This window comes from Indicator indicator, chromosome 11, assembly GCF_027791375.1.
Source record: "Indicator indicator isolate 239-I01 chromosome 11, UM_Iind_1.1, whole genome shotgun sequence".
Lineage (NCBI taxonomy): Eukaryota > Metazoa > Chordata > Aves > Piciformes > Indicatoridae > Indicator > Indicator indicator.
Window position 1 is genome coordinate 9,830,590 of NC_072020.1, and position 14,405 is coordinate 9,844,994.

At 44.1% G+C, this 14,405-nt stretch overlaps 1 protein-coding gene across 1 annotated transcript in view; it reads right to left on the reverse strand.

Annotated features, from left to right (window-relative positions):
- ADCY1 (adenylate cyclase 1) overlaps window positions 1-14,405 on the reverse strand; it is a 156,485-nt gene that overhangs the window by 98,400 nt on the left and 43,680 nt on the right. The window contains exon 2 of the mRNA XM_054384976.1: window positions 5,064-5,213. Within this exon, the coding sequence (XP_054240951.1) occupies window positions 5,064-5,213 (150 nt within the window). The remainder of the gene's footprint in view (window positions 1-5,063; window positions 5,214-14,405) is intronic.

A 14,405-nucleotide genomic window follows, 5' to 3' on the forward strand; every position in this document is an offset into this window, starting at 1 on the left:
TTTGACAAAAACAGGTTTTTTGTGCCCACACATGGGCCGGATGAAATCTTTGCTGGCGGGCAATTTGTCGCCGCCCAGAGCTGGTAGAAAGGTTTATGAGAACAGGGCCTGGCTTTTAATGATGGATTTCATATTTTCTTCTGCACTGCAATGACAAAAGACGCAAGATGCTGAGAATAAAACAGTATGAGGAGAAGCTGATCATGCATTGATAAGCGTGCTGTCAGGCACCCGAGAAATTACTTCTGCCTGAGGCAGTGCAAATCACTAATTCTTCACTTTGCTTGTTGAACTGGAAGGAAAAAAAAAAAAAGGCAAAACACCCCTCACCCCAACCCAGCAACCTGTTATCCATTACAAGAACAAAAGTCCAACATGGTTTATTTTATCTGAACATAAAATGTGGGGTTTTTTTCTTTTTGTTTTTTCTTTGTTCATAAATGCTTGAAATAAAGCTGAATGGACAAAAAGCACTGGAGGGCTACTGTGGAGTTGTCCTTCCACTCAAAAGAGGTAGTGCACACATCCAAAATGTGCAATATCTAGATCAAATTGTTTTGAAGGCAGATCTGAACCCAGCAGGGAATTTGAACCCAAAATGTCCTAAGCAGCAGTTCAAATTATTCTGTACAGAGGCCAATGATGTCATTTGCTGACATCATTTCATTCCCCTTGAATAGTTATTAATCAAATCTCCAGCTCAGTGAAGAGGCAGGAGAGATCACACCTTGAGTACCAGGTTCAGTTTTGGAGCCTTCCCTTACTCCAAGAAGGACATTGAGATGCTGGAGTGGGTCCAGAGAAGGGCAATGAGGTTGGTGAAGGGTCTGGAGAACAGGTTGGAAAAGCCCTCTAAGACCATCATGCCCATTAAACCAGGTCTGGAAGTGTCATGTCCACACATTTCCTGAACACTTCCCTGGACAGTCTGTTCAAATGCTTGACCACTCTTTCAGGAAAGAAATGTTTCCTAATATCCAACTTAAACCTCTCCTAGCACAATTTCAGGCTATTTCCTCTTCTTCTATCACTTGATAGAAGAAGAGAACAACCCACACCTCACTCCAACTTTTCAGAGAGTTGTAGAGTGCCAGAAGGTCTTCCCTCAGTCTCCTCCAGACTAAACAATCCCAGTTCTCTCAGCTGCTCCTCACCAGACCTGTTCTCTAGACCCTTTACCAACTTTGTTGCCCTTCTCTGGACATGCTCCAATGCCGCAATGTCCTCCTTGGAGTGGGAAGTCAAAAACTGAATCAAGTATTTGAGGCTTGGCCTCACTAGTGCTGAGTCCAGGAGGACTTCTCTGGTCCTGCTTGCCACACTGTTCCTGCCAGAGGCCAGGATGCTGTTGGCCTTCTTGGCCACCTGGGCACACTGCTGGCTCATCTTCAGCTGGCTGTCAAACAGCACATCCAGGTCTTTCTCTCCTGAGCAGCTTTCTAGTCACTGTGCCCCATGCCTGGAGGCTTCATGGGGTCCTCCATTGAGCAGGGGGTCAATGCCTTGCTTTGTTACTTCAGGATATGGCTTAATGGCCATGGTGGTCTTAGGTTAATGTTGGACTCAATGATCTTAGAATTTTTTTTCTGCTGAAACAGTTCTATGATTCTATGGAGAAAGGATGATCTGAAATTAATGGGCATGGAGAAATGGTACAATGGGAGTAAAGGAGAAGAGCTCAGGTGCTCTGAGTGAGCAGGAAGAGAACAAGTGCAGTCCAAGGGAACAGGACCCAGCTCACAACATTTCTTATTAAATTCTTGCTCTTCAGAGGATGGCCTTGCTGCTGAGATTTATGGACAATGAGAGAAGAAGTTTATCCTGAGTAAATGATTATAATTATTCTTTCATGATCTAAAACTGTTTTTTTTTCTTGGCCTTCACTTCTGGTGTTACTCTGGAATTGCAGTCAGCAGTGTGACAAATGGTTGATGCCACTATTGAGGCTGGTCATCTGTTGTGACCACAGCTAAAAGAGAACAGAGTGAATGTCAAAATGAATTTAAAAATAAACAGGGTCCATCTGCTCCCCTTCTCCCTAGCAACGCTTTCAAAGCCTGCTTGTAAACACATGTATGATGAGTCTCTCTATCTCTGGAGGCATTCAAAACCTGCCTGGACACATTCCTGTGTGATTTACTCTCAGTGATCCTGCTCTAGCAGGGAGGTTGGACTAGATGATCTTCAGAGGTCCCTTCCAGCCGCTACCGTTCTGTAAGTCTGTGCCTCTGAAAATTCTGCAGAATTTATTGCTCATGAAAGCAGATTTATCAAAGTTACCACATGGGACTGTTACTAGAAATGCATCCCATGTGAGAAGTATTGTAAGTAGGACAAAGAAGGAACTTCACAGTTTCATCTGTGGTATCTGTCTCACACAGTCAATGCTAACTCCAGAAGGCTGTGTACATTCAAAAGCCAAAAACGTGTTCTTCCCTTTCCTCCTCAGAGCCATGCAGAGGAATACCAGGAAAAGATTTTAGCATTTTGGATTAAAGTTCTCAACATAAAAGAGCTCTGGAATTTAGGTCAGAGCACTCGAATGAGACAAGAAAGTCTAATGAAAGAAATGTAATTTTTTTTAACAGGTAATGTGGGTACTTCAGGGAACAAAAATACAGGAATGATCACAAAAATTGAACTAGGTCAGCAACATCTCTTTTCCTCTCAAACACTCTTGAGTGTTGCCAGCTGGTAACTTGGGATACATTGAGCCCCAGCAACTGCAGAATAATTTTGTAGTCTGTAATCACATCTTCATTCTCACCCTGGATTTAGTGGCATTCTAATGCAGTACAAGAGCAGCCCAGAAAATATTTTGGGTGATACTTCTGACAGGTAATTATCATATCTCAGTGCTGTATTGAGCTTTACACTGTGTTGTAAAGGGTAGGAGAAAGGTGTGTTCTCCTCACTCACCTGGATCCTGCAACACAAAAACCTGTACCAGGTGACAGAACGAGAGGAAATGGACAGAAATTGCACCAGGGGAAGTTTGGGTTGGATATGAGAAGAAACTTCTTGACTGAAAGGGTTCTCAAACACTGGAACAGGCTGCTCAGGGAGGAGTTTGCATCCCTGGAGGTGTTCAAGAAATGTGTGGACATGGCACTTTTGGACATGGTTTAATGGCCATAGTGGTCCTAGGTTGAAGTTTGGACTCAATGATCTTAGAGGTCTTTTCCAACCAAAATCTATTCTATTCTAGTCTAGTCTAGTCTAGTCTAGTCTAGTCTATTTCTATTGTTCTATTCTATTCCTATTGTTCTATTCTATTCTATTCTATTCTATTCTATTCTATTCTATTCTATTCTATTCTATTCTATTCTATTCTATTCTATTCTATTCTATTCTATTCCATTCCATTCCATTCCATTCCATTCTATTGCATTCTATTCCTATTCCTATGCTATTCTATTCTTTTCCTATTCCATTCTGTTCTGTTCTATTCTATTCTATTCTATTCTATTCTATTCTATTCTATTCTATTCTATTCTATTCTATTCTATTCTATTCTATTCTATTCTATTCTATTCTATTCTATTCTATTCTATTCTATCCTATTCCATTCCATTCCATTCCATTCCATTCCATTCCATTCCATTCCATTCCATTCCATTGTATTCCTATTCCTATTCCTATTCCATTCCATCCTATTCCTATTCCTATTCTATTCTATTCTATTCTATTCTATTCTATTCTATTCTATTCTATTCTATTCTATTCTATTCTATTCTATTCTATTCTATTCTATTCTATTCTATTCTATTCTATTCTATTCTATTCTATTCTATTCTATTCTATTCCTCTTCAATTCTTCTCTACTGTGCTCTAAGCTATGCTATGGTATGCTATGCTATGCTATGCCATGCTTCTTTGTCATGTTGGATCCCAGAAGTGCTCTTTCAAAGGCACAGATGGCAGGGTTGCCTAATTTTTGTGAAAATTCCCATATGGCACATTTCTGCCTCTGAGAATCTGGATTACAAAAGATCAGAAGCGAGCCTAAAGGCTTTGATCCTAATACCATTTTTAAAGAGAGAGCAAAGACAGACAGCTGTTCAAAGGAGATGTCCACAGGATGTGTTCAGGTGCTAAAAATGCCTTCACTCAACTCAGAAAGTTGACTTTCAAAACCCTCCTGGACAGTTCCTGTGCAACCTGACCTAGGTGATCCTGCATTAACAGCAAGGCTGGAGTAGAGGATCTCCAGGGGTTCCTTCCAACCCCTATCATTCTATGATTCTGTGAAAGGTGTATGACACACAGAGGCTTTGAGGACCTCAGTATCTTGTATGGTAAGGTTTGAATGCCTCTTTAAGTCCTTTATTACCATAAGTTACCATAGCTCCATAGAGATCAACGGAGCTATACCTTTGTATTCCAGTGTGGCCCTCTATTGTCAGCCAGACAGAGAGAAAAATCTAGTCCAAACCTTAAAGATGACTGTGTCTGAGTAGGTTTAAGATTCAGACCAGTGAGTAACAACAGCATGCCAAACAGTATAGTGTTTTTTTCTCACTGTTTCCAAATCTGCTTGGAAGATTGAGTCATAAAATGGTGTGAAATAAACCATCAAACTACAAAGGAGGCTTTTGAGGAAATGATTTGGTTGTTGTCATGGTTATCCATGTATATTGGTGCAGCCCCTTGTCCCCAGAATGTTGTCTTCTCTTTATAGGTGTTACAAATGCAAATGGATTTACAGCACACACAGGCAGAAGAAAAGTATTTACAGCACATCTTAACATCAGCCAAAAACTCCATGGGCTGGGATAGAATTTTAAGTTGCTTCAGCCCTAAGATACTTATCCTTGGCACGGAAGCTGACAGCAGCTGTGGGGTCAGCCTGCATCTTCTGTGTGTGTTGCAAGTGTAGGGTATGCATGCATTGGGGAGAAAGAGCTGAAGCAAGAGGAAGGCAGCAGCACCCTTCCTTCATGATGGAACTACACATATGCCCCAGCATGCAGTCATCACCAATGTCCTCACCTGAGGTTCACACAACTACAGTCATCCCACAAGAAAAACAGAGAAAAAAGAAGGCAGGCATGGAAACTGACCTGTTTTTCATTTTCATCCTCCAGCCTCAGTCTGTCTTCAATGCAGTTCCTGGCCTGAAGGAATGCCTTCCTCTGAGCCCGTTCTGTCAAAATCCTCACAAAGACCCCATACAAATTTACACTGACAAAAAGGATTGCATTGGCCACCAGCTGTAGGAAACAAAGAAAATAAATGTTTAAAATACAGAATTTTGGGTTACATTTATAAATTAGGATAATTATATATAAAAAAACCCAAAACCCACAAAACCCCAAAGAACCCCAAAACTCCAAACCAAAACCCAAACCAAATAAAAAACAAACACCACACACACAAACCCCCCCAGACATCACTATCTTTAAAACTTCTGCCTTTCTAGCCCTGTCACCAGTGTCCCTTCTCACAGCCCATCTGCAATTAAACCATTCTCACAGCTGCAAGTCCTAGGAAGGAATATCACATAGTACAGAACTTCCCATCTGCTGAAATTAACTTCTCTTAAAGAATCCCAGCATGGTGAGGGTTGGAAGGGTGCATCTAGCCCAACCCCTCTGCTAAAGCAGGGTCACCCACAGCGTTTCCCAGAATCACAATGTCCCCATATCACAATGGTGGGTTTGGAATCTCTCCAGAGAAGGAAACTCTCTGAGCAGCCTGCTCCAGGGCTCCAGCACCCTCACAACAAAGAAGTTTTTCCTCGTGTTTAGGTGGAATCTCCTGGGTTCCAGTTTGTGCCTGTTGCTCTTTGGCCTGTCTCTGGGCACCACTGAGAAGAGTCTGGCCCAATCCTCTTGCCCCCCACCCTCTATATCTTACTGAGAATTGAGAAGATCCTCTCTCAGGCTGCTCTTCTCCAGGCTAAACAGCCTCAGGTCTTGAACTGGGGAGCACAGAATTGGATACGGTACTGGAGAATTGGCCTGACTAGGGCAGAGTAAGGGGGTGGGTGGAGGACCATCAGCTTGCTGTTTATGATGCTGTGTAGCTTATCACTTTCTTTTGACACTCATTCATGCATCAGCCCATTGGCAGATCTGTTCCTCTAATAATCTTCAGCCTTTGTTCAACTGGGAGATGCTTCTCCAGTTGAGAAGTAGGGCATTGACAGAACCTGTGACTCTCAGAAGGTGATGAGTGCCTTAAAATTATGACCTTTGCACAAATAAAGCCCTACTACAATGTTGTAAGCAGGGGACAATGAATTACCTTGGAATTACATCTATGAACAGTGCTTTGATGAAGGTCACATGAAAGACCCAACAGCCCTTCTGGGTTTTTTAAAATGTTTTACAATATGGTATGAAGTTAATTAACTAACCTAAATAACTCAACAGTGGTTTGCACACCACCTCCCTATCCAAGGCAATCCTGTCCAAGTTTCTCACCACACTTCTGATGTTTGAAACATCCTTCAGAGGGTAAACTATGCAATGTCATGCAGAGATTGTTTGGAAAGGAGGCAATAAGGTTTTCCAATATCTTGTCAAGTCTTATTCTTCATATTTACACTAATCACTACCACAGCATCAGGAGGATTCACAGGACTCATTCATTCCAAAATTTCTGTAATCAGCTGGTGCACATATTGCCCAAGACTAGGTATAATAAGAGCAATGACATTACAGCAAGGAACAGTTTCTATTAAGTAACTGTGCACCTAAAATAGTTCATAAAGACCATATAAATGATATTTATTTCTTAATTTGAGGTGTGCATTTCAAGATAGTACATCTATCAGGGAGCTAGTACTAAGAATAGTGTGACCAGCAGGGCCAGGGAAGTAATAGTCCCTCTGTACTGGTGAAGCTACACCTTGAGTACTGGGTCCAGTTATGAGGACTTCATTACAAGAAAGACATTGAGGTGCTGGAGTGTGTGCAGAGAAGGACAATGAAGCTGGTGAAGGGGCTAGAGAACAGGTCTGGTGAGGAGCAGCTGAGAAAACTGAGTTGGTTAGCCTGGAGAAAGGGAGGCTGAGGGGAGACCTTCTGGCTCTCTACAACTACCTGAAAGGAGACTGGACTGAGGTGGGGGTTGGTCCAGCAGTTCCATGTCCCTCTTTTGCTGGGGGTGCCAGAACTGGATGCAGTGCTCCAGGTGGGGTCTCATGAGAGCAGAATAGAGGGGGAGAATCAGCTCCCTCATCCTGTTGGTCACACTTCTCAAAGATCTTAATATTGATGGTAGAACTCTGAAGATCTAAAGCAGTCCATGAGCACATCATTTCGTGGTACAGGCTGAGTATAAACAGTCTGAAGTTCCTATCCTGATTTATCTTGCATTATCCATATAACTGTTCATTGAATCATAAAATAGTTTGGGTTGGAAGAGACCTTATAAACCATCTAGTTCCAACCCCCCTGCCATGGACAGGGACACCTTCCACTAGACCAGATTGCCCAAGGCCCTATTCAGCCTGTCCTTGAACACATTCAGGGCATTTGAGGTATATAAATTTCCAGCACAATTTAAAGCCTCCTAAAATGAAGTTACTATAGAAATTCCAGTAGAATCCCATTTTGAGAGACATGAAAGCAGCTCCCCTCACATCCTCCCTGTATTTTATCCTGCTGAAGTCCAGTGACAACAGTGTATTTTAGAGTTAATTGTCAGAAGTGCAATGGAATAAAAATAGAAAGGATTTGTAAAGGCTTGTGTTCAAGGCAGCAAAGAGAGCCCACAGAATAAACAGTTGAGAGGGTTACAGACGATGGTGCATCTGTCTGACCCTGTCCTTACACAGAACATCTGTTAACAACACAGGGTGAAAAACTAATACCATCTTTATGCCCTGATACCAGAGTGGCTTGACAGAGAAATAATTACTTCTAGAGAGAATAAAAAAAGCATCAGCTCAGTTTCTGGTCTTTCACTGGAAGCAATAAAAGATCAGTTTTGGGCTGCTCATTATGAGAAAGACATTGAGTTGCTGGAGCATCTTTTGACTAATCCCCAGCTGAGTTGCTGGAGTGTGATGGGTAACAAAGTTGGTGAAGGGTCTGGAGAACAGGTCTGGTGAGGAGCAGCTGAGGGAACTGGGGTTGTTTAGTCTGGAGAACAGGAGGCTGAGGGGGAGACCTCATTGCTCTCTACAACTCCCTGAAAGGAAGTTGGAGTAAGGTGGGAATTGGTTTCTTCAGTGTCAAGTGATAGAACAAGAGGAAATGGCCTGAAATCGTACCAGGGGAAATTTATATTGGATTTTAGGAAAATTTGTTTCCTTCAAGAGTGGTCAGGCATTGGAACAGGCTGCTCAGGGAGGTGTTGGAGTCACCATCCCTGGAGGTGTTCAAGAAAGATGTGGGCACAGCACTATGGGTCATGGTTTATTGGCCATGGTGGTGCTAGGTTGAAGGTTGGACTCAATGATCTTAGAGTTCTTTTGCAACCCAAACAATTCTGCTATTCTGTGATTCTATGAGACTATATATTGCAACCTTCTGCTAACTGTGCTGAGACAATCATTATGATTTCACTCAAGCGACGGTGATCCCCTGGACTGAGGGATAACTGGTAGGTGGATTCTGCATTCGTGCAGCAGCTGAGCAGACTCAGCATCAGTCATTTTTTGACATGCTTTAAACAGTTTAAGATCAAACAGAGGCTTAGCTGTCATCTCTGGCCTGCAGGGAATCAGGAAAAGTGATAAAGCAAGTAAAAGATTCATAGATTTCCAAACGTGAGAAGAGAAAGTAGGGCAGATTGTCTCCTGAGATAAGAGTTCTTCCCTCCACAACCCATTTTCTGCTTAATTACTACTTTTTTCCCCCACTGCAAACTATATGAATCTCTCTCTCTAGATTTCGCAAATGCATGCCATTTTCTGTGTCCAATTCTGAGGCTTTCAAAGCAAGACATGAAATGGTTAGACTGGTTCCAGAGGAGGCCATGAAGATGATCAGAGAGCTGGAGCACCTCCCTTATGGGGACAAGCTCCAAGAGTTGGGGCTGTTCAGCTTGGAGAAGAAAGTGCTCCAGTGAGAATTTAAAGAATCCTTCCAGTACCTGAAGAGGGCTCCAGGAGAGCTTGGGTGTGTAGTGATAGGGCGAGGGGCAATGGATTGAAGTTGGAAGAGAGGAGATTTAGACTGGATATCAGGAAGAAACTCTTTACAGTGAGGGTAGTAAGACACTGAAACAAGTTGTTCAGGGATGTTGTAGATGTCCCATTCCTGGAGGTGTTCAAGGCCAGGTTGCATGGGACTTTGAGCAACCTGGTCTAGTGGGAGGTGTCCCTGCCCACGTCAGGGGAGTTTGAACAAGATGATCTTTAAGGTCCCTTCTATGATTCCTTTCAATATGCGGTCATGTATCTCTAATTTGACAGGCTTACATGCATATGTAACTTCCACACAGCATGTGCCACAACTCCAGGAAACACTGAGAGACTTCCTGTGAAAACTAAGGATCCTTGAAGCGGTAGTGAGGCATCCAGCACTGCTGAAATCTCAAGGAATTTCAAATCCTTCCTACATTATTCACTATACCACTACTTAGTAGCAAAAAAAGATTGCAATTAAGGTTTCACCATCCCCTTTTATTTACAGAAACATCAAAGAGACAATTTACTTAATGCAAGTGACTCAAAGATGTTTTGATGCTGCAACCTCTGTCAAACTGTGTTATTCTCTCATTCCATAATGAGATTACAGGTCAGGCAGAATATAGAAACAAAAAACCCACAAAGGCATCAGGGTCATGAAAGCTTTTTAAAGATTGTTTAATTCATTGTTGTCACTGAATCTTGCATTACAGAATCAAAGAATGCTGAGGGTTAGAAGAGACCTCTGGAGATCATCTAGTCCTACCCCCCCTGCTAAAGCAGTCTAGATTAGCTAGATGTTCCAGGAAGCTTTTGAAAGTCTACAGAGAAGAAGACTCCAGAACCTCTCTGATATTGTGCATTCTGCATTACTGCTGCATCTCAATATCAGCATCCTGAGCTTTACACTTCTCTAGTTTTTATCTTAGTCCACTTTCTGTCACTGGAGGGTGTTGCCAAAGGCAGGCTTTCAACACAGGGAGCTAGTTCTTGTGGGCTACCTGGTCAGTGAAGAGGGAATAGTATCTCTCAGCAAGTATTCGTCTCCAGTTTTTCTACACTGATTTACTTGGGTCTCAAGTCAGTATTGGTAGGAACCACTGTGCAATACAGTAAAGCCCATAAAGGAGTGAGCAAATAATACTGGAAATAAGAAGCAGGTAACATTTACACACATACACAGGGCTTGAGGATTTCAGTTAAAGATCTTTTTTTATGCCTAGGAACACCTTCAACTCCTTGAGTGTCACTTCCTATCATAGAATCACAGGAATGTTTTGGTCAGAAAACACCTCTAAAATCATCAAGTCCAACCATTAATCCAACACCACCACAGCCGTTAAACCATGTCCCAAGGTGCAATGTCTGTGTGTCCCTTGAACATCTCCAGGGATGGTGACTCCACCACCTCCCTGAGCAGCCTGTTCCAATGCTTGACTGACCTCTGTAAAAGACATTTAATCATATAAAGGTAGGGGCTGGAAGGGATGTCCAGAGACACTTCACCAGCTTCGTTGCCCTTCTTTGGACATGGTGCAGCAACTCAAATTGGGATTAGTTGAAAGACCTTTGAAGAGTTTCACAGAATCAGAGAATGTGAGAGGTTGGAAAGGACATCCAAAGACAATCGAGTCCAAGCCCACTGCCAGAGCAGCATCACTTAGGGTAGTCTGCACAGGAATGCATCCAGGTGAGTTTGGAAAATCTCCAGAGAAGGAGACTCCACAACCCCCCTGGGCAGCCTGTTCCAGTGCTCTGTCACCCTCACTGGAAAGAAGTTTCTCCTCATGAAATGAAATGAGCTGAAATCTTTTCTGTTCAACCTTGCACCTGTTGTTTCTTGTCTTATTACTGCGCACCACTGAAAAAAAAAAGATTGGCCTCCCCCACTTGGCACCCACCCCTCAGATATTTCTAGACTTTGATCAGATTCCCTCTCAATCTTCTCTTCTCCAGGCTAAACAGCCCCAGGGCTCTCAGTCTCTCTTCACAGGGGAGATGCTCAAGTCCCCTAATCATCCTCGTGGCTCTCTGTTGGATTCTCTCCAGCAGGTCTCTGTCTCTCTTGAACTGGGGAGCCCAAAACTGGACCCAGTATTGCAGGTGTGGTCTCACCAGGGCAGAGCAGAGGTATGGAAGAACTTGCCTAGCCCTGCTGGACACACCTTTCTTGATACATCCCAGGATCCCATTGGCTCTCTTGGCCACCAGAGCACATTGTTGTTCCATGGAGAACTTGCTGTCCACCAGCAGTCCAAGGTCTTTCTCTGTGGAGCTGCTTTCCAGCAGGGCAGCCCCTAACCTGTCCTGGTGCCTGTTGTTATTTCTCCCCAGAGGTAGGACCCTGCACTTGTCCTTATTAAACTTCATGAGGTTTGCCTGCACCCAGCTCTCCAGCCTGTCCAGGTCATGTTGGATGGCTGCACAGCCTGGCAGGTGTCAGCCAACCCCAACCCCCCAGTTTTGTATCATCAGAACTTGCTGAGGGTACTCTCAATGCCCTCAGCCAGGTCACTGATAAAGATATTGAACAAAATTGGACCCAGTACTGATCCCTGGGGAACACCACTGGCCACAGGCCTCCAAGTTGACTTTGTGCCACTGATGGCAACCCTCTGAACTCTGTTGTCAAGGCAGTTTTCAATCCACCTCATGGACCAATCTTCTATGCCACATCTCCTGAGCTTTTCTATGAGGGTGTTAATGTTCCTCTCTATTCCAGATAGGATTCATTTCCTGATTCTTTTTTCCTTCAAAGCAAGAATCCTCATGTGTGCATTCGTCACTTGCTCTCTCTCAAACAAATACTGAAAAATTCTTCTGTGTCTTAATATTTGCCTTTTGAGAAGAACTGCTTCCTCAGCAGACTAATCCTGCTGCCAGATGACAGTTGCATGGTAGGTAGCTCAAACCCAAGGCTGATTCTCATTGTGGAGGAGCTTTCACAAAATTGCCTCATAGAAAAATGTGGCTATTTCAGAAAGGTGCACATGACCTCTGGATCACTCAGAGACTCTTTTTGGGATGGATACTGGAATTCACAGCTGAAACAGACTCAACAAGAAATACAAACCACCGGAGAAGAAAACTTCAGCAGGCTGCCACAGAACTTCTTTTTGTGCTTTCTAAAAGCTGAGCTTGTGGTGTGAATAGGAGTGAGGATGGATTTCTATAGTTACCATTCTCAGGATTACAATTTAGTGGCTAACATCAACATTTGATTTATTCTTAGCAGCATGAGTTCTCACAACACCCTGTGAAGAAGAGTAGAGTAGCTAGAAGGTACTTGGCACAAATCTTGTGAGGAGTGGCTGAGGGTTGTTTAGTCTAGAAAAAGGAGGCTGAGAGGAGACCTTTCCATTCTCTGCAACTCCCTGAAAGGAGGTCAGTGCCAGGTGAGTGATGGCCTTGTCTCTCAAGGTGGTAGGACAAGAGAACATGGCCTGAATTTGTGCCAGGGAAGGTTTAGGTTTGATATTTAGAAAAATTTCTTTACAGAAGGAGTGGTCAGAGATTGGAACAGGCTGCCCAGGGCGGTGGTGGAGTCATTGTCCCTGGAGGTGTTCAAGAAATGTGTGGACATGGCCCTTTGACAGTTGGACTCACTCTTAGAGGCATTTTCCAACCTCAGTGATCCTATGATTCTGTTAAATATGACCAGCATTTCCAGGTGAAGACTGATATTCAGAAGACCCCACCTAGAGTACTGTGTCCAGCTGTGGCACCCCCAACACAAAAAAGACATGGATCTGTTAGAGAGGGTCCAGTAGAGGTCACAAAAATGATCAGAGGGCTGGAGCACCTCCCCTGTAGGGACAGTCTCAGAGAGCTAGGGGGAAGAGCTAGAGCTAGCCTGGGGAAGAGAAGGCTCTAGTTAGACTTTAGAGCAGCCTTCCAGTACCTGACAGAGACCTATGGAAAAGTTGGGGGGCAGTGTATTGCAATGATTTTAAACTAGAGCAGGGGAGATTTAGATTGGACATTATGAAGAAGTTCTTCACTATGAAGGTGGCAAGTCACTGGAATAGGCTGCCCAGGCAAGCTTTGTATGCCCCTTCCCTGGAAGTGCTTAAGAACAGCCTGGATGGGGCCTTGAGCAACCTGGGCTAGTGGAACACAGAATCATAGAATCAACCAGGTTGGGAGAGACCTCCAAGATCATCCAGTCCAACCGATCACCCACCCCTATCCAATCAACCAGACCATGGCACTAAGTGCCTCATCCAGTCTCCTCTTGAACATCTCCAGGGATGGTGACTCCACCACCTCCCTGGGCAGCACATTCCCATGGGCAATCTCTCTCTCTGTGAAGAACTTCCTCCTAACATCCAGCCTAGACCTGCCCTGGCACAGCTTGAGACTGTGTCCCCTCATTCTGCTGCTGGTGGCCTGGGAGAAGAGACCAACCCCCACCTGGCTACAACCTCCCTTCAGGTAGCTGTAGACAGCAATGAGGTCACTCCTGAGCCTCCTCTTCACCAGGCTAAACAACCCCAGCTCCCTCAGCCTCTCTTCGTAGGGTTTGTGTTCCAGGCCCCTCACCAGCTTTGTTGCCCTCCTCTGGACACGTTCCAGTACCTCAACATCTCTCTTGAATTGAGGGGACCAGAACTGGACACAGTGCTCAAGGTGTGGCCTGACCAGAGTTAAGTACAGGGCAAGAATAACCTCCCTTGTCCTGCTGGCCACACTATTCCTGATACACACCATGCCCACCCAGACACACTGCTGGCTCATGTTCAGCCTACTGCCAAACAGCACCCCCAGGTCCCTTTCTGCCTGGCTGCTCTCCAGCCACTCTGTCCCCAGCCTGTAGTGTTGCTTGGGGTTGTTGTTCCTGCCCATGTTTGGGAGGGGGTTGGAACTAGATGATCTTCCAACCCAAACCATCCTAGGATTCTATGACTTTTCAGGAAAGGCAAGACCAATAGAGTTCTTTTATATCTTACCCCTCAGTTATGTGATAAGGCAAGAAGCTCGTGGGGCCTGAATTCTCCTTGTTTTCTCTGTTGGTTGAATTTTACTGCAAGAAATTTCTGTGCCACTACTGCTGTTCCTGTTATGCAGCCAAGGTAACGTTTACTCCTTCTGCCAAAAGACTGTGAGATCTGGCAATGAAATGTGCTGTTGTGAAATATGACCGTGTACTGTGAGGCATGCCTCCAAGGAAAGGGTTAGGAACAGCTTATCAAAGTGCGTCACTGCCTCTGCCAGTAAAACTCTGGAAGAGCAAGGCAAGACTCTGCTGTTGATGAGTCGTAGCCTCACAGAATGCTTTAGGTTGGAAGGAACCTCAGAGCTTGTCTTCTCCAAGCCGTTT